At 36.4% G+C, this 25785-nt stretch overlaps 1 protein-coding gene and 1 long non-coding RNA gene across 2 annotated transcripts; one reads left to right on the top strand and one right to left on the bottom strand.

Annotated features, from left to right (window-relative positions):
• The first annotated feature begins 9609 nt into the window (after positions 1-9609).
• Positions 9610-14456, top strand: LOC142169492 (uncharacterized). Its single transcript, XR_012699425.1, has 2 exons — positions 9610-9696; positions 14209-14456. It is a non-coding gene; the product is annotated as an uncharacterized LOC142169492 (long non-coding RNA).
• An 8388-nt stretch (positions 14457-22844) lies between these two features.
• On the bottom strand, positions 22845-23945 carry LOC142169823 (uncharacterized). Its single transcript, XM_075231744.1, has one exon. It carries the CDS (start codon positions 23943-23945, stop codon positions 22845-22847), a length of 1101 nt encoding a protein of 366 aa, XP_075087845.1.
• Positions 23946-25785: the final 1840 nt, after the last annotated feature.

Below are 25785 nucleotides of genomic sequence, written 5' to 3'. Positions count from 1 at the left end.
ATGTTTTCAGGACCCTCCTGGATAATGGGATTTAGTTTTATGTTATCAGGACCCTCTTGGATAATGGGATTTAGTTTTAAGTTTTTAGGACCCTCCTGGATAATGAGATTTAATTTTAGTTTTTCAGGTTTCTCATGGATAATGGGATTTAGTTTTAAGCTTTCATGACCCTCCTGGATGATGGGATTTAGTTTTAATCTTTCAGGACCCCTCCTGGATAATGGGATTTAGTTTTAAATTTTCAGGTCTCTCCTAGATAATGGGATCTAGTTTTAAGCTTTGAGGACCCGTATGGATAATGAGATTTAGTTTTAAGCTTTCATGCCCTTCCTAGATAATGGGATTTTATTTTAAGGTTTCAGGACCATCCTGGATAATGGGATTTAGTTTTAAGTTTTCAGGACCCTCCTGGAAATTGAGATCTAGTTTTAAGCTTTCAGACCCTCCTGGATAATGGGATTTAGTTTTAAGCTTTCATGACCTTCCTGGATAATGGGATTTTATTTTAAGCTTTCAGGACCCTCCTCGATAATGGGATTTAGTTTTAAGTTTTCAGGACGCTCTTGGATAATAGAATTTAGTTTTAAGCTTTCAGGGCTCTCCTGGATATTGGGATTTAGTTTTAGGTTTTAAGGACCCTCCTCGATAATGGGATTTAGTTTTTAAGTTTTCAGGATCCTCCTGGATAATGGGATCTAGTTTTAAGCTTTCAGGACCCTCCTGGATAATGGAATTTTATTTTAAACTTTAAGGACCCTCCTGGATAATGGGATTTAGTTTTAAGTTTTCAGGTCCCTCCTGGATAATGGGATCTACTTTTAAGCTTTCAGGACCCTCCTGGATAATGCGATTTAGTTTTAGGTTTTCAGTACCATCCTAGATAATGGGATTTAGTTTTAGGTTTTCAAGACCCTCCTAGATAATGGGATTTAGTTGTAAGCTTTCAGGACCCTCCTAGATAATGGAATTTAGTTTTTGGTTTTTAGGACTCTCCTCGATAATGAGATCTAGTTTTAATCTTTCATGACCCTCCTGGATAATGGTATTTAGTTTTAGGATTTTTGGACCCTCCTAGATAATGGGATTTAGTTTTAAGTTTTTAGGACCCTCCTGGATAATGGGATTTAGTTTTAAGTTTTTAGGATCCTCCTGGATAATGGGATCTAGTTTTAAGCTTTCAGGACCCTCCTGGATAATGGGATTTTATTTTAAGCTTTCAGGACCCTCCTGGATAATGGAATTTAGTTTTAAGTTTTCAGGACCCTCCGGGATAATGTGATTTAGTTTTAAGATTTCAGGACCCCTCCTGAATAATGGGATTTAATTTTATGTTTTCAGGACCCTCCTGGATAATGGGATCTAGTTTTAAGCTTTGAGGACCCTTATGGATAATGAGATTTAGTTTTAAGCTTTCATGACCTTCCTAGATAATGAGATTTTATTTTAAGCTTTCAGGACCCTCCTGGATAATGTGATTTAGTTTTAAGTTTTTAGGACCTTTCTTGATAATGGGATTTAGTTTTAAGCTTTTATGACCCTCCTGGATAATGAGATTTAATTTTAGTTTTTCAGGACCCTTCTGGATAATGGGATTTAGTTTTAAGTTTTCAGGACCCTCCTATATAATGGGATTTAGTTTTAAGCTTTCAGGACTCTCCTGGATAATGGGATTTTTTTAAGCTTTTAGGACCCTCCTAGATAATGTGATTTAGTTTTAAGTTTTCAGGACCCTCCTGGATAATGGGATTTAGTTGTAAGCTTTCGATCCTCCTGGATAGTGGAATTTAGTTTTAGGTTTTTAGGACCCTCTTGGATAATGAGATTTAGTTTTAAGTTTTTAGGACCCTCCTGGATAATGGGATCTAGTTTTAAGCTTTACGGACCCTCCTGGATAATGGGATTTACTTTTAAGCTTTCATTACCCTCCTGCATAATGGGATTTTATTTTAAGCTTTCAGGACCCTCCTGGATTATGGGATTTAGTATTAAATTTTCAGAACCCTCCTGGATAATGGGATTTAGTTTTAAGCTTTCATGACCCTCCTGGATAATGGGATCTAGTTTTAGGCTTTCAGTACCCTCCTAGATAATGGGATTTAGTTTTAAGTTTTCAGGACCCTCTTCGTTAATGAGATTTAGTTGTAAGCTTTCAGGACCCTCCTAAATAGTGGGATTAAGTTGTAAGCTTTCAGGACCCTCCTGGATAATGAGATTTAGTTTTTAGTTTTCAGGACCCTCCTAGTTTAGTTTTAAGTCTTAGGACCCTCCTGGATAATGGGATTTAGTTTTAAGTTTTCAGGACCCTCCTAGATTATGGGATTTAGTTTTAAGTTTTCAGGACCATACTAGATAATGGGATTTAGTTTTAGGTTTTAAGGACCCTCCTGGATAATGGGATCTAATTTAATGGTTTCAAGACCCTCTTGGATAATGGGATTTAGTTTTAAATTTTCACGACTCTCTTGGTTAAAGGAATTTAGTTTTAAGTTTTCAGGACCCTCCTAGATAATGGGATTTAGTTTTTAATTTTCAGGACCCTCCTGGATAATGGGATTTAATTATGTTTTCAGGACCCTCCTGGATAATGTGATTTAGTTTTATGTTTTCAAAACCCTCCTAGATAATGGGATTTAGTTTTATGTTTTCAGGACCCTCCTGGATAATGGCATTTAGGTTAATGGGATTTAGTTTTAAGTTTTCATGACCCTCTTAGATAATGGGATTTAGTTTTAAGTTTTCAGGACCCTCCTGGATAATGGGATTTAGTATTAAGCTTTGAGGACCCTTCTGGATAATGGGATTTAGTTTTAGGTTTTCAGGACCCTCCTGGATAATGGGATCTAGTTTTAAGCTTTCAGAACCCTCCTGGATAATGGGATTTAATTTTAGGTTTTCAGGACCCTCCTGGATAATGAGATTTAATTGTAGGTTTTCAGGATACTCATGGATAATGGGATTTAGTTTTAAGCTTTTAGGACCCTCCTGGATAATGGGATTTAGTTTTAGGCTTTTATGAACCCTCCTGGATAATGGGATTTAATTTTAAGTTTTCAGGAACCTCCTATATAATGGGATCTAGTTTTAAGCTTTGAGGACCCTAATGGATAATGAGATTTAGTTTTAAGCTTTCATGACCTTCCAAGATAATGGGATTTTGTTTTAAACTTTCAGGACTCTCCTGGGTAATTGAATTTAGTTTTAAGTTTTCAGGACCCACCTGGATAATGGGATTTAGTATTATGCTTTCAGGACCCTTCTGGATAATGGGATTTTTTTTTAGGTTTTCAGGATCCTCATGTATAATGGGATCTAGTTTTAAACTTTCAGGACCCTCCTGGATAATGGGATTTAGTTTTATGTTTTCAGGACCCTCCTGTATAATGAGATTTCATTTTAGTTTTTCAGGACTCTCATGGATAATGGGATTTAGTTTTAAGCTTTCAGGACCCTCACGGATAATGTGATTTAGGTTTAAGCTTTCAGGAACCCTCCTAGATAATGTGATTTAGTTCTAAGTTTTAAGAACCATCTTGGATAACGGGTTCTAGTTTTAAACTTTGAGCACCCTGATGGATGTTGAGATTTAGTTTTAAGCTTTCATGACATTCCTAGATAATGGGATTTTATTTTAAGCTTTCAGGACCCTCCTGGATAATGGGATTTAGTTTTAAGTTTTCAGGACCCTCCTGGATAATGTGATTTAGTTTTAAGCTTTCAGGACCCTACTAGATAATGGGATTTAATTTTAGTTTTTCAAGACCCTCCTGGATAATGGGATTTAGTTTTAAGTTTTCAGGACCCTCTTGGATAATAGGATTTAGTTTTAAGCTTTCAGGACTCTCCTAGATAATGGGATTTAGTTTTAGGATTTCAGAACTCTCCTGGATAATGGGATTTAGTTTTAAGTTTTGAGGACCCTCCTAATAATGGGATCTAGTTTTAAGCTTTCAGGACCCTCATGGATAATGAGATTTAGTTTTAAGCTTTCATGACCCTCCTGGAAAATGAGATTTAGTTTTAAGTTTTCAGGACCCTCTTGGATAATAGGATTTAGTTTTAAGCTTTCAGGACTCTCCTGGATAATGGGATTTAGTTTTAGGATTTCAGAACTCTCCTGGATAATGAGATTTAGTTTTAAGTTTTGAGGACCCTCCTAGATAATGGGATCTAGTTTTAAGCTTTCAGGATCCTCATGGATAATAGGATTTAGTTTTAAGCTTTCAGGACCCTCCTGCATAGTGGGATTTAATTTTAGTTTTTCAGGACCCTCCTGGATAATAGGATTTAGTTTTAAGTTTTCAGTACCCTACTGGATAATAGGATTTAGTTTTAAGTATTCAGGACCCTCTTGGATAATGGGATTTAGTTTTAGATTTTCAGGACCCTCCTAGATAATGGAATTTAGTTTTTAATTTTCAGAACCCTCCTGGATAATGGGATTTAGTTTTAGGTTTTCAGTTCCCTCCTGGATAATGGGATTTAGTTTTAAGTCTTCAGGACCCTCCTGTATAATGGAATTTAGTTTTAAGTTTTCAGGACCCTCCCACATAATGGGATTTAATTTTAAGTTTTTAAGATCCTACTGGATAATAGGAATTAGTTTTAAGTTTTCAGGACTCTCCTGGATAATGGGATTTAGTTTTATGTTTTCACGACCCTTCTGGATAATGGAATTTAGTATTACGCTTTCTTGGCCCTTCTGGATAATGGGATTTAGTTTTAGATATTCAAGATCTTCCTGGATAATGGGATTTAGTTTTAAATTTTCAGGACCCTCCTCGATAATGAGATTTAGTTTTAAGTTTTTAGGACCCTCCTGGATAATGGGATTTAGTTTTAAGTCTTCAAGACCCTCCTGGATAATCAGATTTAGTTTTAGGTTTTCACAACCCTCCTGGATAATGGAATTTAGTTTTAAATTTTCAGGACCCTACAGGATAATGGGATTTAGTTTTAAATTTTCAGGACCCTCCTGGATAATGGGATTTATTTTTAAGTTTTCAGGACCCTTCTGGATAATGGAATTTAGTTTTAAGTTTTTAGAACCCACCTAGATTCGCATCATTATGCTTAATAAAAGGAATGAGGTGGGATTTAATTTTAAGTTGTGAGGATCCTCCTGGATAATGAGATTTAGTTTTAAGTTTTCAGGACCCTCCTGGATAATGGGATTTAGTTTTAAGTTTTCACGCACTTTCTAGATAATGGGAATTAGTTTTAAGTTTTCAGGACCCTTCTGGATAATGGGATTTAGTTTTAGATTTTTAGGACTCTCCTAGATAATGGAATTTAGTTTTTATTTTTCAGGACCTTCCTGGATAATGGGATTTAGTTTTAAGTTTTCAGGACCCTCCTCGATAATGGGATTTAGTTTTAAGTCTTCAGGACCCTCCTGGATAATGAGATTTAGTTTTTGATTTTCATGACCCTCCTGGATAATGAGATTTAGTTTTAAGTTATCACGACCCTCCTGGATAATGGAATCTAGTTTTAAGCTTTCAGGACCCTCTTGGATAATGGGATTTAGTTTTAAGCTTTCATGACCCTCCTGGATAATGAGATTTTATTTTAAGCTTTCAGGACCCTCCTGGATAATGGGATTTAGTTTTATGTTTTTTAGTACCCTCCTGGATAATGGAAATTTAGTTGTAAGATTTCAGGACCCTCCTGGATAATGGGATTTAGTTTTAAGTTTTCGGAAACCTCCTGGATAATGGGATTTAATTTTTTGTTTTCACGACCCTTATGGTTAATGGAATGTTGTTTTAAGTTTTCAGGGTCCTCCGGGATAATAGGATTTAGTTTTAGATTTTCAGGACCCTCCTAGATAATGGGATTTAGTTTTAAGTTTTCAGGACCCTCCTGGATAATGGGATATAGTTTTAAGTTTTCAAGACCCTCCTGGATAATGGGATTTAGTTTTATGTTTTTAGGATCCTCCTGAATAATGGGATCTAGTTTTAAGCTTTCAGGACCCTCCTGGATAATGGGATTTTATTTTAAGCTTTCAGGACCCTCCTGGATAATGGGATTTAGTTTTAAGTTTTCAGGACCCTCCGGGATAATGTGATTTAGTTTTAAGCTTTCAGGACCCCTCCTGGATAATAGGATTTAGTTTTAAGTTTTCAGGACCCTCTTAGATAATGGGATCTAGTTTTAAGCTTTGAGGACCCTTATGGATAATGAGATTTAGTTTTAAGTTTTCATGACCTTCCTAGATAATGAGATTTTATTTTAAGCTTTCAGGACCCTCCTGGATAATGTGATTTAGTTTTAAGTTTTCATGACCCTCCTTGATAATGGGATTTAGTTGTAAGCTTTTAGGACCCTTCTGAATAATGAAATTTAGTTTTAAGTTTTCAGAACCCTCCTAAATAATGGGATTTAGTTTTTTGCTTTCACGACCCTTCTGGATAATGGAATGTAGTTTTATGTTTTCAGGGCCCTCCTGGATAATGGGATTTTGTTTTAGATTTTCAGGACCCTCCTAGATAATCGGATTTAGTTTTAAGTTTTCAGGACCCTCCTAGATAATGGGATATAGTTTTAAGTTTTCAGAACCCTCCTAGATAATGGGATTTAGTTTTAAGTTTTCAGGACCCTTTTATATAATGGGATTTAATTTTACGTTTTCAGGATCCTAATGGATAATGGGATTTAGTTTTAAGTTTTCAGGACCCTCGTAGATAATGGGATTTAGTTTTAAGTTTTCAGGACCCTCTTGGATAATGGAATTTAGTTTTAAGTTTTTAGGAGCCTCCTGTATAATGGGATTTAGTTTTAAATTTTTAGGACCCTCCTGGATAATGGGATTTAATTATGTTTTCAGGACCCTTCTAGATAATGAGATTTAGTTTTATATTTTCAGGACCCTCCTAGATAATGGGATTTAGTTTTATGTTTACAGGACCCTCCTGGATAATGGGATTTAGTTTTATGTTTTCAGGACCCTCCGGGATAATGTGATTTAGTTTTAAGCTTTCAGGACCCCTCCTGGATAATAGGATTTAGTTTTAAGTTTTCAGGACCCTCTTGGATAATGGAATTAAGTTTTAAGTTTTCAGGGCCCTCCTGGATAATGGAATTTAGTTTTAAGTTTTCAGGGCCCTCCTGGATAATGGGATTTAATTATGTTTTCAGGACCCTCCTGCATATTCGGATTTAATTTTATGTTTTCAGGACACTCCTAGATAATGGGATATAGTTTTATGTTTTTCAGGACCCTCCTGGATAATGAGATTTTGTTTAATGGGATTTAGTTTTAAGTTTTCAGGACCCTCATGGATAATGGGATTTAGTTTTAAGTTTTCAGGACCCTCTTGGATAATGGGATTTAGTTTTAAGCTTTCAGGACTCTCCTGGATAATGGAATTTAGTTTTAGGATTTCAAGACCCTCCTAGATAATGGGATTTAGTTTTAAGTTTTGAGGACCCTCCTGGATAATGAGATTTAGTTTTTAAGTTTTTATGACCCTCTTGGATAATGGGACTTAATTTTAAATTTTTAGGACCCTCTTGGATAATGGAACTTAATTTTAAATTTTCAGGACCCTCCTGGATAATGGGATTCAACTTACACTCACAAATGTTTCTGGTACAAACTGGGGCAGAAAATTTTCTTTTTTTGTCTGTTTTGTTGTGATTGCAGGCACCTACCTGGAAAATAAGGAAATTTATTTCATGTTTCAAGTCAGTAGCAGGCGCTCACCTAGAGAATGGGGGAATTCATTTCAAGTTCAAGTCAATAGCAGGTGCCCAACTGGATAACGAGGGTATTCATTTCAGAGTTATTTCAAGTTTCAAGTCAGTAGCAGGCGCCCACCTGGAGAACGAAGGAATTCATTTCAAAGTTTATTTCAAGTTTCGGCATCAGTAGCAGGTGCCCACCTAGAGAACGAGGGAATTCATTTTAGAGTTATTTCAAATTTCAAGTCAGTAGCAGGCGTCCACCTGGGGAATGAGGGAATTCATTTCAAGTTTCAAGTCAGTAGCAGGCGCCCACTTGGAGAATGAGGGAATTAATTTCAGAGTTAAATTCAAATCAACAGCAGGAGCCCGCCTGAAGAAAGGGTCAATTCAAGTTAAAAGTAGCAGAAGCTCGCCTCAAGAATGTGAGCCAATAGTTCGAGATGCACAACAATACCGTAGAAGATTCAAGACTGAAGAGTAGATAGAAATTTGTAGTTTTTCTTGTAATTTTTATCTAATTTGGTTTTATTTTGATGTAATGACAGGAACCGCGGACCGGAACCTCGACGGCACTTCACTCGACTCTCCACCTCGGTATCCTTCAACACACTTCCTACTTCTGAACTATACGTGACCTGATTCTCTTATAACCCGGGATATGTAGGCTCTCCAAAACCAGGACTCGGTCACATTCTCCTTTCTTTTAGTTCTATTCTCTTTAAATAAGGGTCGGGTAAAAAAAAACTTGTCTTGTCATTTTTTGTCTGAAAACTCTTTGTATTTTCAATCAAAGAGTGGCAGTTGTAGACATGTAATATTTGACTCTCTCCAAAATTTTATACCTTTTAGTGCTTAGATAATTCTTTTAAGTTTAATTTGCTATTTTACTAGTTTTGACTCTTTTGCTTTATTTTATCTTTAAAATAAAAATTACAAAAATATTTTTCTTTATTTTAGCGAGTTGATATTTTGTTTATTTAGTTTTACCTTTAACAAAAATACAAAAATAGTCTTGACATTTTATTTTGCAAAAATATAAGAAGAAAATTTCAAAAAAATAAATAATATTTACTTAGTTTAGTTTTAAAGTTGTAGGTCTTCAATAAGTGTTGAGTAGCATTAAGATTTCTTTAATTTGGCTATTTTATTTTCATTTTTGTAGTTGTTTCCTATTATTTTAAATAATTATTATTTTGGTTTATCTTTAAAAAAAACAATGAAAAAAATGAAAAAAAAGTAACGAGGCAGAAAGAAGAACGGAAGAAGCAAAAGCAGAGGCAAGAAGAGAAAATTCAAAGTGGTCCCACTCATTTTTTTTTATTTCTATCCTATCTTCCCACGTATCCCTCCTTCAATTTGATTTTTCCCATATATTTCCTTTTCTTTATTTTTACCAATAAAATATTGTCATCTTACCCTTCCACACTATTCTTCACACACACATACACACGAAATAGGAGGGAATTTTCTACATAAAGATAAAAAAAATAATTTTCTTCTAGTTTGACTTTGAGGGGAGGAGGGGATTTTTGGGAAGAAAGAGAGAGAGTGGGGGACAATATAAAAATAGAAAAAAAGGAATTTTTTTGCATAAAAAGGGGGGAATTTTCGGACAGAAAGGAAAAAAAGAAAGAGACAAGGGTGTAAGTTTTAGTTTTTGATTTCTTCTTCTTAAGTCTTGTATTCTCAGTTTGTTGATAAAAAAAATAATTTTCTTCTAGTTTGATTTTGATTTCGAAAAATATAAAAAACAATTCCAGCTTTTTCTTTTGTTTTCTAATTTCAAAAAAAAATATATAGATTTCTGTTTCTTCTTTCCAATTTGGATTGTGATTCTCAAATATGGAGTTTGACTGAGATGCTGTTGAGGTGAGTCCGAGTTCGGCTCGGCGAGATCAGTTCGTTCGCGGTTCCGTTTCAGAATTCGTCAACTCAGTTTGGTTTCTTCTTGGAAGTCCATGTACGTTTTTAAAAGCTTCGATGGAAATCCGATTCTGCTATTTTGAGGTCCATTCTTAACTAGTCTTTTAAGTTAAGTAGTTTTTGTCCTAATTATATTTTAAATCTTGCTTTAATTGATCTTTGTGGCTAATTTATTGATTGTGATTCATTAGTAGAACTAGCACATATATTGAAAGTTTATCGAATTAGATGCTAAATTCTTGAATGAAGATTTGCGTGGACTACAAGATCTGTTTATGAGTTGGTTTCGGAGGGATTGGATTAAAAGTTTAAAAATAAAATTGCTATTATTTGGTAATTAGTAGAATCATTCTGTTTTGGTAAGTAATTTAGACGTCCATGTACAATTGGTAACTGGCATAGCCTAGCGCAACAAATTTAACTAAAAATAGATGGCAATGCGTTGTGGTAAAAGCAAAACAAGTGTGGCTTGGTACCAAAATTGAATAGAAGTTTAAGACTACAATGTTTATTATTTTATTTTACCTTTTTCTTAGAAATATGTTTAGGCCGTCAACACTTGGGTAGGCAAATGTTAGGTCGTTTATTTATTTTTCGAGGTTAGAGGTTGTCCCTTACTTGTTATTTTATCCAGGGAATACCCCGTAGTATCATGTAGTTGGAGGCCAAAGACAGGACAACATTAAGGAGGCGTAATATAGGATTGTAGTATTTTTATTTTTATTTTTATTTCATTTTTATTTTATTTTGCTTTATTAGGTTGGGACAACCTCGAACCTTTTTGTGTCTATTTTATTTTTGTGTGAATTTAACCTCAAATAGAGTAGCTTTTAAAGCCAACTAAATCATGTATGCAACCATACTAGTTACGTGACTCGGGGAATGTCTAACACCTTCTCCCCTAGTCAAATGAACCCCCTTACTTAGAATCTTTGGTGCAAACTAGTTTTTGAATCTAAATGTGTTTTGAATAGGAAAATTATATTTTTTAAAAATGGTGACTTAGCACACTAAAACCAAATGTCAAGTGGCAACTCTGAAAAATCTTTTAAAACACAATCTCGTCACTTTCAAATTGAAATCTTTTTGAGCTTTAAAATCACTTTATATCTTTTAAAGGTGGTAAGGTGAAAAAAGGGGTGTGACAGCTTTGGCAACTCTGCTGGGGACTTGCAAGTTCGAGCTGACACTTGATCTTGTTGGCGTTTTAGAATATTCGGTTGAGGTTTTCATGTTCTTTATTTGCTTTGTTTGTTTTGTATTTTGTTTATTTTGTTTTATTATTTGCTAGTTGTTTATGTGTTTATAGTTTTTCCTTTTATGTGTTTCTGCTTTATAACTGTTATCACTTGCACAACTCTGAGTCAATTCTTTCTGCAACAAGTCTCGTAGTACGCGCGTACACGAATTCTTTGTTGAGTCACCCTTATTTTAGGAGGGAGGCCGTCGGACATATGGAGTGGGTGGAAACTTGAGCAACCACCATCGACCAGGATTTGGCTCACCTCTTGTACAGAATCTCTCCATTTCTATCAATGCACATTTAATTTAATGACATTTGTCCTCTTTCGGATCTAAGAGCCAATGTTTATTTAGAGTAAATCTTGGTTAAACTAAACATTCTTTTGCTAGGTTATAATGAAAATAATTTTCTTTTGCACATTATTTTTTTAGTTTTGATTGGGCAGACGAAATTAGTTAGTCGGAGAGGAAAAATATTTTCTTACCAAGATTAAAACTATAAAATCCTATATTTTTTCATTTGTTCTCTTTGAGATCTATGGGCCAGGGTTTATTTAGAGTAAACTATGGTTAAACTAAACATTCTCTTGTTGGATTAGGCTTTAATTGGAAAGAGAAGTGTAACGACCCGACCGGTCATTTTGAGTATTACAACCCCGCTTTCCCCTTTACTTCTCAAATTGTACTTTACAGTTGTTGTGTGAATTATCGGGGTAATTGGTTCGGGTCCAGTGAGATTTTTGAAGGAATTGGAACACTTAGTTCCAAGGTTTAAAGCTTAAGTTAAAATAGTGACCGGATACGGATTTATGCGTAAACGACCTTGGATTCGAATTTTGATGATTCCAATAGCTCCATGGTGATTTTGGATTTAGGAGCGTGTCCGAAAAATTATTTGGAGGTCCGTAGTGGAATTAGACTTGAAATGCCGAAAAATAAATTTTTGGGAAGATTGGCCGGGGGTTGACTTTTTGATATCGAGGTCGAAATTCGATTATGGAAATTGGAATAGGTCTGTAATGTGAAATGTGACTTGTGCGCAAAATTTGAAGTCATTCCGAATCGATTTGATGTGTTTCGGCACAAGATGTAGAATTTAAAAGTTCAAAGTTGGTTGATTTTGAATTGAGGAGTAATTCGTCGTTTCGATGTTGTTAGGTGTGATTTGAGGCCTCGAGTAGGTTTGTGTTATGTTATGGGACTTGTTAATACACATGGTTGAGGTCCCGGGGGCCTCAGGTGAGTTTCGGACGGTTAACGGATCAAATTTGGACTTAAGAAAATGATGGAACTGTTGCCTACTGGTGTGATCGCACCTGCGAAGATTTTGATCGCAGGTGTGAAGCCGCATGTGCATGACCGCATGTGCGAAGGCGTTGGCGCAGATACGGACTGGAGCTGGCGTGAGGCGACCGCAGGTGCGAAGGGGAATGCGCATCTGCGAAGCCCGCAGATGCAAGAATAGCGACGCAGATGCGAGATTTTAGAGGGCCAGCTATTTTCCGCAGGCGCGCATTTTTGTCCGCAAATGCGGATGTGCAGGTGCGAGCCCAGGCACCGCAGGTGCGGAAATGCCTGGGCAGTGTTTAACACGAGAGTTCCGAGATTTTTTCTCATTTTAGACATTTTGGAGCTCGGTTTGGGCGATTTTGGAGAGTAAATTTTTCACACAACTTGGGGTAAGTGTTCTTAACTCCCTTATGATTATATTATATGGATTAATCTTCATTTTTGGTGTAAGATTATTGAATCTTCAAGAGAAATAGAAGAAAATTTCTATAATGTCACAAAACGAATTTTTCAAGTTTGAATACCAATTTGGAGTCGGATTTGAGTGAAATTAGTATGGTTGAACTTGTAATTGGATGGGTTATCGTATTTTGTGAGTTTCATCGGATTTCGAGACGTGGGCCCCACGGATGATTTTTGGAGCGTAATTTCGGATTTTATGAAAAATATTAGCATTTTGATATGAAATTAATTCCTATAAATTGTATAGACTGAATCAAATTAATTATGGTAAATTCGAGCCGTTTGGGAGTTGATACGCGCATAATGGGATTTCTGGAGCATTATTTAGCTTGCTCGACTTTGGATTCGGCTTGTTCGAGGTAACTCTTCTAATCTTGGAGTTGAGGGTATGAACCCTGAATATATGTATTTTGTGAATTGTGGGAGGTGACGCACATGCTAGGTAACGGGCGTGTGGGCATGCACTATAGAAATTGTGACATAATTGTTTCTGTAGAATTTTATAGTTAAATAACCTTGGCATTTTCCATGCGGTTTTTATGTGTTAAAGAAATTGAGCTGAAAAGCATATTTAAAAAAATTAATGTTGAGACTATGTGCCAGTATTATTGGGACCCTTAGAGGTCATATTGCTGTGAATTATTTGTTTTAAATTAAAAATTCATACTCAGTCATATCCATTTCATTGCATATCATAACTCAGTTTTATGACTCTATTTTGATGCATATAAATATTTTGGGCTGAATGCCCTGTTTTACTGAAATGCTCAAGTGGCTTGAGAGGTTTATGACTGAGTGAGGACGAGGGCCTGATTTGTGAGGATGAGTGTGGATCGGGGCTGCCCGCCTGTAGCATACTTTATTATTATGGCACGTGAGTTGTCCGTACAGATTATAGCGCTTGGGCTGAAGGACCCCTCCGGAGTCTGTACACACCCTCAGTGAGCGCAAGTACCTACTGAGTGCGAGTGCCGAGTGCTAAGTGACTGGGAGGCATGAGTGATTGTGAGGAATGCAAGAGTGGCACGAGTGACTGTGAGGTTTGCCCGAGGGGCTGTATATGAGTGATGTTCTGCCCGAGGGGTTTATGATTTTATCACTGAATTGCATCGCATTGGCATGCACACATGGCATACAGGAATAGAGATGTATTTTTTCTCATGCTGTACAACATCACATCATTCATGATTTCTCACATATTTTTGACAGATGAGCATAGTGATGCATTTGTTTTATACGGGTTATCCGGAAGGAAAATAAAATATATTATTTATTATTGTGAAGATTTTTGGAGAAATTTATTGTTTTCAAACTATTTATATTATTGGCAACTTCGGCAAACGATTTGGGTTTTTACTGATGTATTTGAAAGAAAGAACTACTATTTTTTTTTTTTGAAATCATTATTTGGCTGAGTAGTTTATCCCTGAGTTACTTCTGGTATTATTTGCTTTATGTTGTTATGGATTATTGTGGACTATTGATTTTGGACCCGACCTTGGTGGAAGCTCGTTACTATTTTCAACCTACGGCTAGGTTTGTTATTTACTCAGTACATGGAGTCGGTTGTACTGATACTACACTTCTGAACATTGCGTGCAGATGTTGGCTGTTATTGTTGATGTGCTCGATGGTTGCGGTATCTGAAGATGTACTTGTGTTCCTGTTGTAGCTGCCTCTTATTTAGGGTAGCCTTAGATTTAATTTATAAAAGCTCTGTTTATGTATTATTCAAACATACTATGAATTTATTTCATTTCTGCTTTGTATACTCTATTCTTAGAAGCTCATGGTTTGTACCACCAGTTATTGGGGAGATGTATTGGTTTTAAATATTTTCTTTTAATTAATTTCATTGGAATTGAATAGTTGGAAATTGGCTTACCTAACAGGTTGGGTTAGGTGCCATCACGACTAGTGGGATTTTTGGGTCGTGACATGAAGATAGTTATCCAAACATTTTGCTGAGAATTTCATTCTGATTGGAAAAATATTTTCTAACCCAGCAAAAGAATTTTCAAAAGATTAGGCTTAACCATACTTTCTAACCATAGTTTACTCTAAATAAATCTTGGCCCATAGATCTGAAAGAGGACAAATGAAAAAATATAGGATTTTTTAGTTTTAATCTTGGTAAGAAAATATTTTTCCTTTCTGACTAACTAATTTTGTCTGCCCAATCAGAACGAAAAAAAAATGTGCAAAAGAAAATTATTCATTCTAACCGAGCAAAACAATGTTAGTTTAACCAAGATTTACTCTAAATAAACCTTGGCCCTTAGATCCGAAAGAGGACAAATGTCATTAAATTAAATGTGCATTGATGGAAATGGAGAGATTTTGTACAGGAGGTGAGCCAAATCCCATCGACCATACGCTCCCCCGAATAGCCTTGTCTAGTGAACCCTAAACTTAGGTCAACCTTTAGGTCATTCTTATTTGCATCATGACATTTAGACCTAGCAGGGCTCGGTCCCAAGCACAGTATCCCTTTGTAGGAGGCTTATCCAAATTATGTCAAAGTGGACCCGTGTCCCAAAAAGATATTTAATCATCCCTATGTGTTACATGCTGCATTTTTCAAGGGTAAAAGGGTCATTTGGCAGACCAGTGATGGTTGAGGGCGAATGAGAAAGAAAAGAGGGTGAAGAATAAAAATGAAGCAAGTAGGGCCCAATTATATTTTTCTTTCACAACTTTTTCAAAAAAAAAAAAAAAAAAAAAAAAAATCCAAAAAGATTTTGCACTTTCCCATCATTTTTCAAAAAATAAAAAGACAAACAATATGGTTTTCTCCAAATTAGTTGCATTTTTCAAAGCTTTCTCCCATATCCAATCCTCCCGAACTATGCATACCTGATTCTCGTCTTTCGGGGCGGGATACATAGACAACCCACATAGGGTCTGGTCTTCCTAGTGAGACTTAAGTTCTTGGCTTCGGGGGTCGTAGCCAAATCTTGTATGTTTAGCCACATTTGGCCACATCGGTCGTCTTTGCAAAATAGGGATATTTTTACAAAAGTTGCTTGTTAACTCATGTCTTAGAGTCCTAAGTCCACAACAAAGTGTCCTCTTAGGTTAAGGTCCATTCTTGTTGAATTTGCATGCTCACTCATTTCTGGCCACATAGGCCATTTCAGCAAAGGGATCATTTTTGCAAAGTAATTTTGAGGACTGTGATTATTGGGAGTTTGAGGCCATGTAAGCCTTAGTGAGGTATCTCTGTGACTTAGGGGCCACCTTTGTTGAGTTTGCACTTCTAGCCACCTTTTTGGCCACGTAGCCCATTTTACAAAAATAGCTTCAATAATGTCTTGCATGTGTCCAATATGAAGTGTTATCGTTTCACATAGTGTCCTGAGTCACTAACTCTATTTGTTCCTATTCTTCTCATTCAGGTATGGATCCACTTACGCCATGACCTTCGTAGCTAGGACTGTTGCATTCAGGAGCTGCTTAAGGAGACTTTTATATTTTGAGTTTGTTTCTATGTTGTCTTTTACGTTCTAGTCTTGTCCAGTAGTATTGAGTCTTTTATAGATTGGTTTCTTCTTGGAGGTCCATGTACGTTTTTTTTTTAAAGCTTCAAAGGAAATCTGATTCTACTATTTTGAGGTCCATTCTTAACTAGTCTTTTAATTTAAGTAGTTTTTGTCCTAATTATATTTCAAATCTTGCTTTAATTGATCTTTGTGGCTAATTTATTGACTGTGATTCATTAGTAGAACTAGCACATATATTGAAAGTTTATCGAATTAGATCCTAAATTCTTGAATGAAGATTTGTGTGGACTACAAGATCTGTTTATGAGTTGGTTTCGGAGGGATTGGATTAAAAGTTAAAAAAGCAATTTGCTATTATTTGGTTATTAGTAGAATCATTCTGTTTTGGTAAGTAGTTTAGATGTCCATGTACAATTGGTAACTGGCATAGCCTAGCGCAAGAAATTTAACAAAAAATAGATGGCAATGCGTTGGGGTAAAAGCAAAACAAGTGTGGCTTGGTACCAAAATTGAATAGAAGTTTAAGACTACCATGTTTATTATTTTATTTTACCTTTTTCTTAGAAATATGTTTAGGCCGTCAACACTTGGGTAGGTAAATGTTAGGTCATTTTTTTATTTTTCGAGGTTAGAGGTTGTCCCTTACTTATTATTTTATCCGGGAAACACCCCGTAGTATCATGTAATTGGAGGCCAAAGACAGGACGACATTGAGGAGGCGTAATATAGGATTGTAGTATTTTTATTTTTATTTTTATTTTGTTTTTATTTTATTTTTCTTTATTAGGTTGGGACAACCTCGAACCGTTTTGTGTCTATTTTATTATTGTGTGTATTTAACCTCAAATAGAGTAGCTTTTAAAGACAACTAGATCATGTATGCAACCGTACTAGTTACATGACTCGGGGAATGCCTAACACCTTCTCCCCTAGTCAAATGAACCCCCTTACTTAGAATCTTTAGTGCAAACTAGTTTTGGAATCTAAAGGTGTTTTGAATGGAAAAATCATATTTTTTAAAAACGGTAACTTGGTACACTGAAACCAAATGTCAAGTGGCGATTCTGAAAAATATTTTAAAACACAATCTCGTCACTTTCAAATTGAAATCCTTTTGAGCTTTAAAATCACTTTATATCTTTTAAAGGTGGTAAGGTGAAAAAAGGGGTGTGACACCTAGTACAATTTGCTTCTTAGAAAGCTGAAAGGTACAACTCAAAATGCCTACTACACTTTGAACTAGAAATAAAGAAAGACACATAAAACTCTTTATGGAGTTGGTTCTTCAATCTGGTTTGTGTAGCTTCAGGATCGTACTCTTAAATCTCACATGAATTGCTCACAAAATGCCTTGCTATTTTGCTCTTAATTCGTGCTTAAATTCAGTATGTGTACATCGCTTGTAAAAGAGAACAGAACTGATATATATAGAGTTAGTAAATAAAGATTAAATAGAAGTCTAATGATTTACTCTTCCTTGGTGGAAGAGTTCTAGTTATCTTCAACTTCTAACTCTTTCCTTATCTTGGATAGAGTTCTTTTCAAGTAAGGAGTCATGCTCCTTATCAAATATGCAACCTTTTCGTTCATGGATTATCAGAAATAACCACTTATACTTATCTCTTTCACGTGCATGCCTTTTGCTTGATTCTGCCTGTCACCTTTGTACACTGTCCATGGACGTGGTTCATGCATGTGTTCCTATGTCAATCATCAAAACTAAAACCGCTCAGGTCAACAATCATGTTAGTCTTGAACCTAACCACAATACTAATTCTTCTTGTTAACATCTCAGAGAATTCCAAAGTGGTGGATTTGGTATAACTGGATTTGCCCGGTAGCATGGACAGTTTATGAGTGCATTGTCTCACACCAGGAATGCCTATTGACCCTAAGATTAAGGACTACATCAAAGATCATTTTGGATATAATCCAGACTTCATGGGAGCAGTTGCCATTGCATTGGTCAGTTTTGCTGTCTTTTTTGCATTTATATATATTACGCACAAGGATTAAAGCAATTTGATGAAATGAAGGGGTGAACCTCATGCTTACCAAGAGAGAGAAAATATGGTCTCTTATTTCAGATGTGTCTCTTACGGAGAGAATCTGAATATTCTAGAACTATACATTTTTATATACAACTAATAAAAATGGCTATCCCTGTAAAAGAAAAGGCTACACTTGTAAGTTAACTTGTATGTACAGCTAAGTATTTCAAGTTAGGCCTTCAGTTTTGTGTTGGGCCGCTGGACCACTTGTAACTTCAACAGTATATTCCTACTGCATTAAGACACTGAACTTCCAGAGGATGGAATGGGGAACCAGACCAAGCTTGGATAGGAAAGTACAGTGTTGAACCCCTAGCAAAGACTTAGTAAACACATCAGCCAATTGAGAAGTAGTGAAAATAGCATGCAAACTGATGAGACCAGATTGAAGCTGCTCACGCACAAAGTGACAATCTATTTCGACATGCTTAGTGCGTTCATGAAATATAGGATTCCGAAAAATATGTATGGCAGAATAATTATCACAAAAGACAGGAATAGGAGACAAAGAAGAGACCCCAAACTCTCTAAGTAATCTAACAATCCAAACAATCTCAGCAACCAATTATCGGAGAGCTCTATATTCTGCTTGAGCAGAAGATAGAGCAATAGTGGCTTATTTCTTAGACTTCCAGGATACAGGACACCCACCCAATAATAAAACATAGCCACTGACAGACTTCCTTGAAATAGAGCAACTTGCCCAATCAGAATCACAATAACCAGTCAAGGCAAATGAAGGAGAATCATTAAACAACAGCCCCAAGTCAGGTGTACTAACAAGGTACCGCAACACATGCAAAGCTGCCTCAAAATGTGGGACCCTCGGTTGTGCCATGAATTGACTAAGGTGTTGCACACTGTAAGAAATGTCAGGGCGAGTGTGTTGCAGGAATTTAGTTTCCCAACTAATTTCCTGAACAAAGAAAGGTCAGGAAGAATATCAGCAGAGAGTTTAAAATGAGCATCCAAAGGAGATACCACAGAAGTAACATGAAGACAATTGAATTCAGCAAGTAAATCCAAGAGAAACTTTTGTTGAGTGACAAGGAGACCTTGAGGTTGCTTGATGATCTGCAGTCCCAGAAAGTAATGAGCCTCCCCTAGGTCTTTAATTTTGAATTGCTCATCCAGAAACTGCTTTAAGGCTTGTATTTCACACAAATCATCACCAGTTAAAAGAATGTCATCCACATATACGGCTACAACCGTGAGAGAAGAACCATACTCTTTAAAAAACAAGGAATAATCATTTTTTCTAGAAACATAACCTCTAGATTGTAAGGCATTGGACAACTTGGCATACCACTGTCTGAAAGCTTGTTTAAGTCCATAAAGAGACTTGTTAAGCTTACAAACTAGAGTGGAAGGAGAATCAGAAACTTGCAACCCAAGAGGAACTTTCATATACACCTCCTCCTCTAAATCACCATGCAAAAAGGCATTATTAACATCCAGTTGGAAAATTGGCTAGTGTCGCTTAACAGCAACACTTAGCAAACACTTGATGGTGGTGAGTTTCACAACTGGGGAAAAAGTTTTAGTGAAATCTATACCTCCTTGTTGGGTGTCCCCCCTTATCACCAACCTAGCTTTATATCTTTCTATACTACCATCAGCTTTCTGTTTGATCTTATAAACCCACTTAGAAGATATAACTTTCTTACGAGGAGGCAAAGGGACAATTGTCCATGTATTGTTAGCCTCCAATGCTTGAAACTCTTTCAACATAGCATCCTGCCATGCAGGATTAGAAACTGCCTGATGATAGAATTATGGTTCAGGCAAGCAACCTTCAGGAAGAAAGTTAGTATCCTTAGAAACAGAAACATTGGTGCAAACATAATCTTTGAGGAAAGATGGGGTATTGGTAGGTCTGGAGGACCTCCTCAAATGTATAGAATCAACAGGAACAGATAGAGAAGGGGTAGAAGCAGAAACTGGAGCAGATGTAACTGGAGGAGATGGAGCAGAGAAATCAACAGATATATGTGCAGTAGAAGGGAAAAGGCAAGTAGGAGAAGGAGAGGAATAAGGGAAAACGGATTCATGAAAAAGGACATCTCTAGAGAAGAAAACATTGTGTTTGGTCAGATTCAACAACTTAAAAGCCTTTTTAGTCATGCTATATCCAAGAAACACACAAGAAACAGTCCTTGAATGAAATTTATACCTATAAGGCTTAGGCACAGCAGCAAAACATAGACAACCAAAAACTCTAAGGTGAGAGTATACAGGAGGAATACCAAAAAGCAGCTCATAGGGTGTTTTGTGGTTTAAAAGAGGTGAGGGAAACCTATTGATCAAATAAGTGGCAGTAAGTACACATTCCCCCCAATATTTTAGTAGAAGTTTAGACTAAAAAAGTAAGGATCTAGCAGTCTCTAACAAATGTTTGTGTTTTCTTTCCACAACTCCATTCTGTTGAGGAGTATGTGGACCCCAAGAGGAGTTTGTGCAACCCAAGAGGAACTTTCATATATACCTCCTCCTCTAAATCACTATGCAAAAAGGCATTATTAACATCCAGTTGGAAAATAGGCCAGTGTCGCTTAACATCAACACTTAGCAAACACTTGATATTGGTGAGTTTCACAACTGGGGAAAAAGTTTCAGTGAAATCTATACCTTCCTGTTGGGTGTCCCCCCTTATCACCAACCTAGCTTTATATCTTTCTATACTACCATCGACTTTCTGTTTGATCTTATAAACCCACTTAGAAGATATAGCTTTCTTACCAAGAGGCAAAGGGATAATTGTCCATGTATTGTTAGCCTCCAATGCTTGGAACTCTTTCAACATAGCATCCTGCCATGCAGGATTAGAAACTGCCTGATGATAGAATTGTGGTTCAGGCAAGCAACCTTCAGGAACAAAGTTAGTATCCTTAGAAACAGAAACATTGGTGCAAACATAATCTTTGAGGAAAGATGGGGGATTGGTAGGTCTAGAGGACCTCCTCAAAGGTGTAGAATCAACAGGAACAGATAGAGAAGGGGTAGAAGCAGAAAGTGGAGCAGATGTAACTGGAGGAGATGGAGCAGAGAAATCAACATATATACGTGCAGTAGAAGGGAAAAGGCAAGTAGGAGAAGGAGAGGAATAGGGAAAAACAGATTCATGAAAAACGACATCTCTAGAGAAGAAAACATTGTGTTTGGTCAGATTCAACAACTTAAAAGCCTTTTTAGTCATGCTATATCCAAGAAACACACAGGAAACAGTCCTTGAATGAAATTTATCCCTATAAGGCTTAGGCACAGCAACAAAACATAGACAATCAAAAACTCTAAGGTGAGAGTATACAAGAGGAATACCAAAAAGCAGCTCATATGGTGTTTTGTGGTTTAAAAGAGGTGAGGGAAACCTATTGATCAAATAAGTGGCAGTAAGTACACATTCCCCCCAATATTTTAGTGGAAGTTTAGACTGAAAAAGTAAGGATCTAGCATTCTATAACAAATGTTTGTGTTTTCTTTCCACAACTCCATTCTGTTGAGGAGTATGTGGACAGGAATTTTGGTGAATGATTCCCTGAGAAGAGAAGAAAGAGGTGGCTTCAGCACTAGATCCTAACTCAAAAGCATTATCAGACCTGAGTGTCTTGACAGAAGAATAAAACTGATTTTGGACAAGAAATATGAAGGATTTCAACAAAGTAAAAGCATTAGACTTGGTAGACAACATATGAGTCCAAGTAGCCCTAGTAAAGTTATCTACAATGGTCAAAAAATACCTAAAACCATTATATGTTTGTATGTGGTAAGGACCCCATAAATCCACATGGACAAGTTGAAAAGGCTTGGTAGTCTTAATGGAACTATCAGGAAAAGGATGTCTTTGCTGCCTAGTAATTAGACAAACTTCACAAACAAAAGACTGTTTCTTAGATAGCTTATCTTTAATATGAGCAATAGACTTTATTTTATGAAAAGGAATGTGACCAAGTCGAAGATTCCAAAACATATCAAAATTAAAAACAGGAACAGAATCATTTGTAGAAGATACAGAAGTAGAAATAATTTTATTAGCATCAATAGTATTTACAGTGTTGTCAGGAACAAAATCATTTGTAGAAGGCATAGAAGTAGAAACAGTTTTATTGGCATCAATGATATTTACATTGTTGACAGGAGCAAAACAAGATGCAGATTTAGTATAATCAGCAGTCGTAGCATTGACAGCTTCACCAATTGAAGTAGCGGAAATTGAGTTAGGGGCGGATTGTAGCAGATAAAGTCCATTTGAGATTTTACCAAGAACCAGTGGCCTCCTTAGAGGAAGGCCCTGTAAGACGCAATCATAGGCAGAAAATAAATCATTACAACGAAGTTGCAATAAGAGCTGATGTAGGGAAACTAAATTGTACGGGAAAGAAGGTACAAGTAAAACATTTTCCAAAATCAACTCGTTAGATAAAGGAAGTGTGCCAGAACAAGTGACCTTCACCCTATAACCATTGGGAAGTATGACAAGGTAAGAGATTGCTAGTGGTTTAAGATTTATTAAGAGAGATTTCTGATCAGTCATATGATTTGTAGCACCTGAATCTATTATCCAAGGATTACCAACTAAGCGAGAAAGATTGCAAGAAAACACACAACAATTTCTAGTATCAACACAATGTACCAAACCTGCAAAGTTGGCAGATCCAGAGGTAGTAGCATCATGAGAGATCTTAGACTATTGAAACATGTTCAGCAAGTGCTCATACTGCTCCTTTGTGAAACCATAGTTCTTAGAATCAAACTGTCCAATCCTATTATCAGAAGCACACCCATCTGTTGGTCCCAAACTCTGAGTCTCTGAAACATGAGCATAACCAGTGGGCTTCTTAAATCTGTTGGACTGGACAGTGCTCTGAAAAATGTTGGTGTACCCATGAAGTTTGTAACATTTTTTTATGGTGTGGCCAGGCTTTTTGCAGTACTTGCCTATGACATTTGCCCTTTTAGGATTGAAATTAACCTTTTGTGAATAAGATTTTTGGATGCCAGCAGGGGAAGAACCAGTATATGGCTTCTGAACACTAGTGGAGAAAGAAGCAGACTCAGAAGAGAAAGATGGAACTAAAGCTTGTGCCTCACATTGACTTTCATCATTAACCAGCATAGCATACGCAGTGTCTATGTCTGGAAGAGGTTTCATAGCCAGAATATTCCTCCTGATGGTAGAATAATTATCGTTCAAACCCATAAGAAACTGATGAAGCTTCTGATCTTCTTCTAATTTTTGATAAGCCTCTTTACATCCACATACACAATCAGGATATGTTATAGAATATGCTAGCTCATCCCACAACTTCTTAATTCTGGAAAAGTAGGAAGCAATATTTGAAGCTCCTTGAGAAATAGATGAGAGAGCCTTACGAATCTGATACACTTTGCTCCCATTGGGTTGTCCATATTGTTTCTCAATGTCCATCCATAACTTTGCAGTTAACTCTATATACATAACACTTTCCCTAATTTCATCTTCCAAGCTATTCAGTATCCAAGCAATTACCATGTCATTACATCGACACCAAGGCTCATACAATGGAGATGTAACATTAGGTTTGGAAATAGTCCCATTGATTATGCCTAGCTTATTCTTACACGACAAACCGATCAGCATTCCCCTTCTCCAACTTCCATATCCCATACCATCGAATCGATCGGCAACGATAATAGTACCGGGGTTGTCAGTAGGATAAAGGTATAGTGGATTTGAGGGCTCAACAGTAACCGAATTGGCAGATACGGTAGAAGTAGAAGTATCAGATGCATTTTCTAGTGGAGCCATAGCAGATTTAAGAAACTAGGGTTTCAAATTCAAATTGAACAACAACAAAAAATGGTAACAAAATCGAAGAAGGTACCAATCTTCTCCACCAAATCAATAGCTTTCTCCAGCAAATCGAAGAAACAGAACCTTGGATTTTCGTAGAAGTAAGAATTTATTGGAAACAACCACAAACTTCACCAAACTCTACACCGAAAAACCAAAAATAACTCCAAAATTGTCCGTCAAGGGTAACATCGGACGACGGTCGATGTTCCGATTCACCCAAATCTGGGCTCTAATACCATGTTACGCACAAGGATCGAAGCAATTTGATAAAATGAAGGGGTGACCCCCATGCTTACCAAGAGAGAGAAAATATGGACTCTTATTTCAGATGTGTCTCTTACGGAGAGAATCTGAATATTCTAGAACTATACATTTTTATATACAACTAATAAAAATGGCTATCCCCGTAAAAGAAAAGACTACACTTGTAAGTTAACTTGTATGTACAGCTAAGTATTTCAAGTTAGGCCTTCAGTTTTGTGTTGGGCCGCTGGACCACTTGTAACTTCAACAGTATATTCCTACTGCATTAAGACACTGAACTTCCAGAGGAGATAGATAGATCTTTATAGTTCAATGGCTTGTAATTGTTATCATAGGTCACTATTTTCTCAAAAGGAGAGTATGGTAAGTGTTCGCATACTATACTAAAAACTAAAAAGCATAATATGAAGGAAGTGACCAATAAGGTTGTCCACCTCTATTTGTATGTATTGTATTTCGAAGTTCTGTAGATAGCTATTTCTGTGGCATATAACGGTATTCATCTCAAGCCTTGTTTCATCATGTACTAAAAATTGTAAGTTCAGTCTGCTCCACCTATGTGAGTTCCGCACTTTAACTCAAATCCGGATAAAGAGAGTTGCGGTCAAAGGCGGATCTAAGATTTAAAGTGTATAGGTTCCTACAATGATCTCTAGTTAATATACAATAACAATCGGGTTCAGAGTAATATTTATTGATATTTAATGAATTTTTTAGTATATATATACGTACATGGTATGAGCAAAAGGTGAACACCTACATAATGCTTTGGGACTTCCCCTGGTTGCGGTAGTTTGACTGTCAACATAAAAATAGTCACATTATGATGAATGCTCTAGAAAATTGGATTCGGATGATTCAGATAGTCGATCCAACTAGTTTTGTATTGAGGCGTAAAGTACTTATAAATGTGCTTTTAGAGGAACAGATATAAACTGTAAATTTCCAATCTACCATTTCTTCCCATTCACCTAATTAACGAATTAGATTAAACAAATATTAAAACAATTAAGGACATCGTATAATAGGGTTTCAAATTGCATTCAACGCTGATATGTCGCCTCAGCGCAGAGTACAAATTATAATACAAATTAAATTATGCAACATTAGAGTAACCTCAACATTGTACACTCATTTAGGATTAGCAGTGGACCCAGAGTACCATAATACCCGCTACTCTGTGATAGAATAAGAATACTGCAGCTTTCAATCCAATGACGAGCAGAAGACGAAGGAGTAACTTACTTTACATACCTCACCGCTTTGTCAACGTATACGACAAAGTGGCTAAATTTTAATTATATTGTAAAATGATGTTATGTTTTAAATAGAACAATTGAAAACTGCCACCTGGTGTCATAGCATCATTAGAAGTGGCTACATGTTGTAACTGAGGAGTTGTCTCGTCTTGCATGTCTTTTATTAGCACCCTCCAGTCTTCATCTTGTTATCAACTCAAGTGTTGGATATAGTGTCTACTGGTGCTGTGGGATTATTGGTATGCATTTCTGCAAGAGGCTGTTTTCAT

This window comes from Nicotiana tabacum, chromosome 15 (genome assembly GCF_000715075.1).
Source record: "Nicotiana tabacum cultivar K326 chromosome 15, ASM71507v2, whole genome shotgun sequence".
Taxonomy (NCBI): Eukaryota; Viridiplantae; Streptophyta; class Magnoliopsida; order Solanales; family Solanaceae; genus Nicotiana; species Nicotiana tabacum.
Note: the sequence above shows the minus strand (reverse complement) of the source record. Positions and strands in the feature narration are given on the sequence as shown.

Excerpts from the sequence above, each read along its gene's own strand:
- LOC142169823 (XM_075231744.1), bottom strand. The coding sequence starts at position 23,945 with ATGGCTCCACTAGAAAATGCATCTGATACTTCTACTTCTACCGTATCT.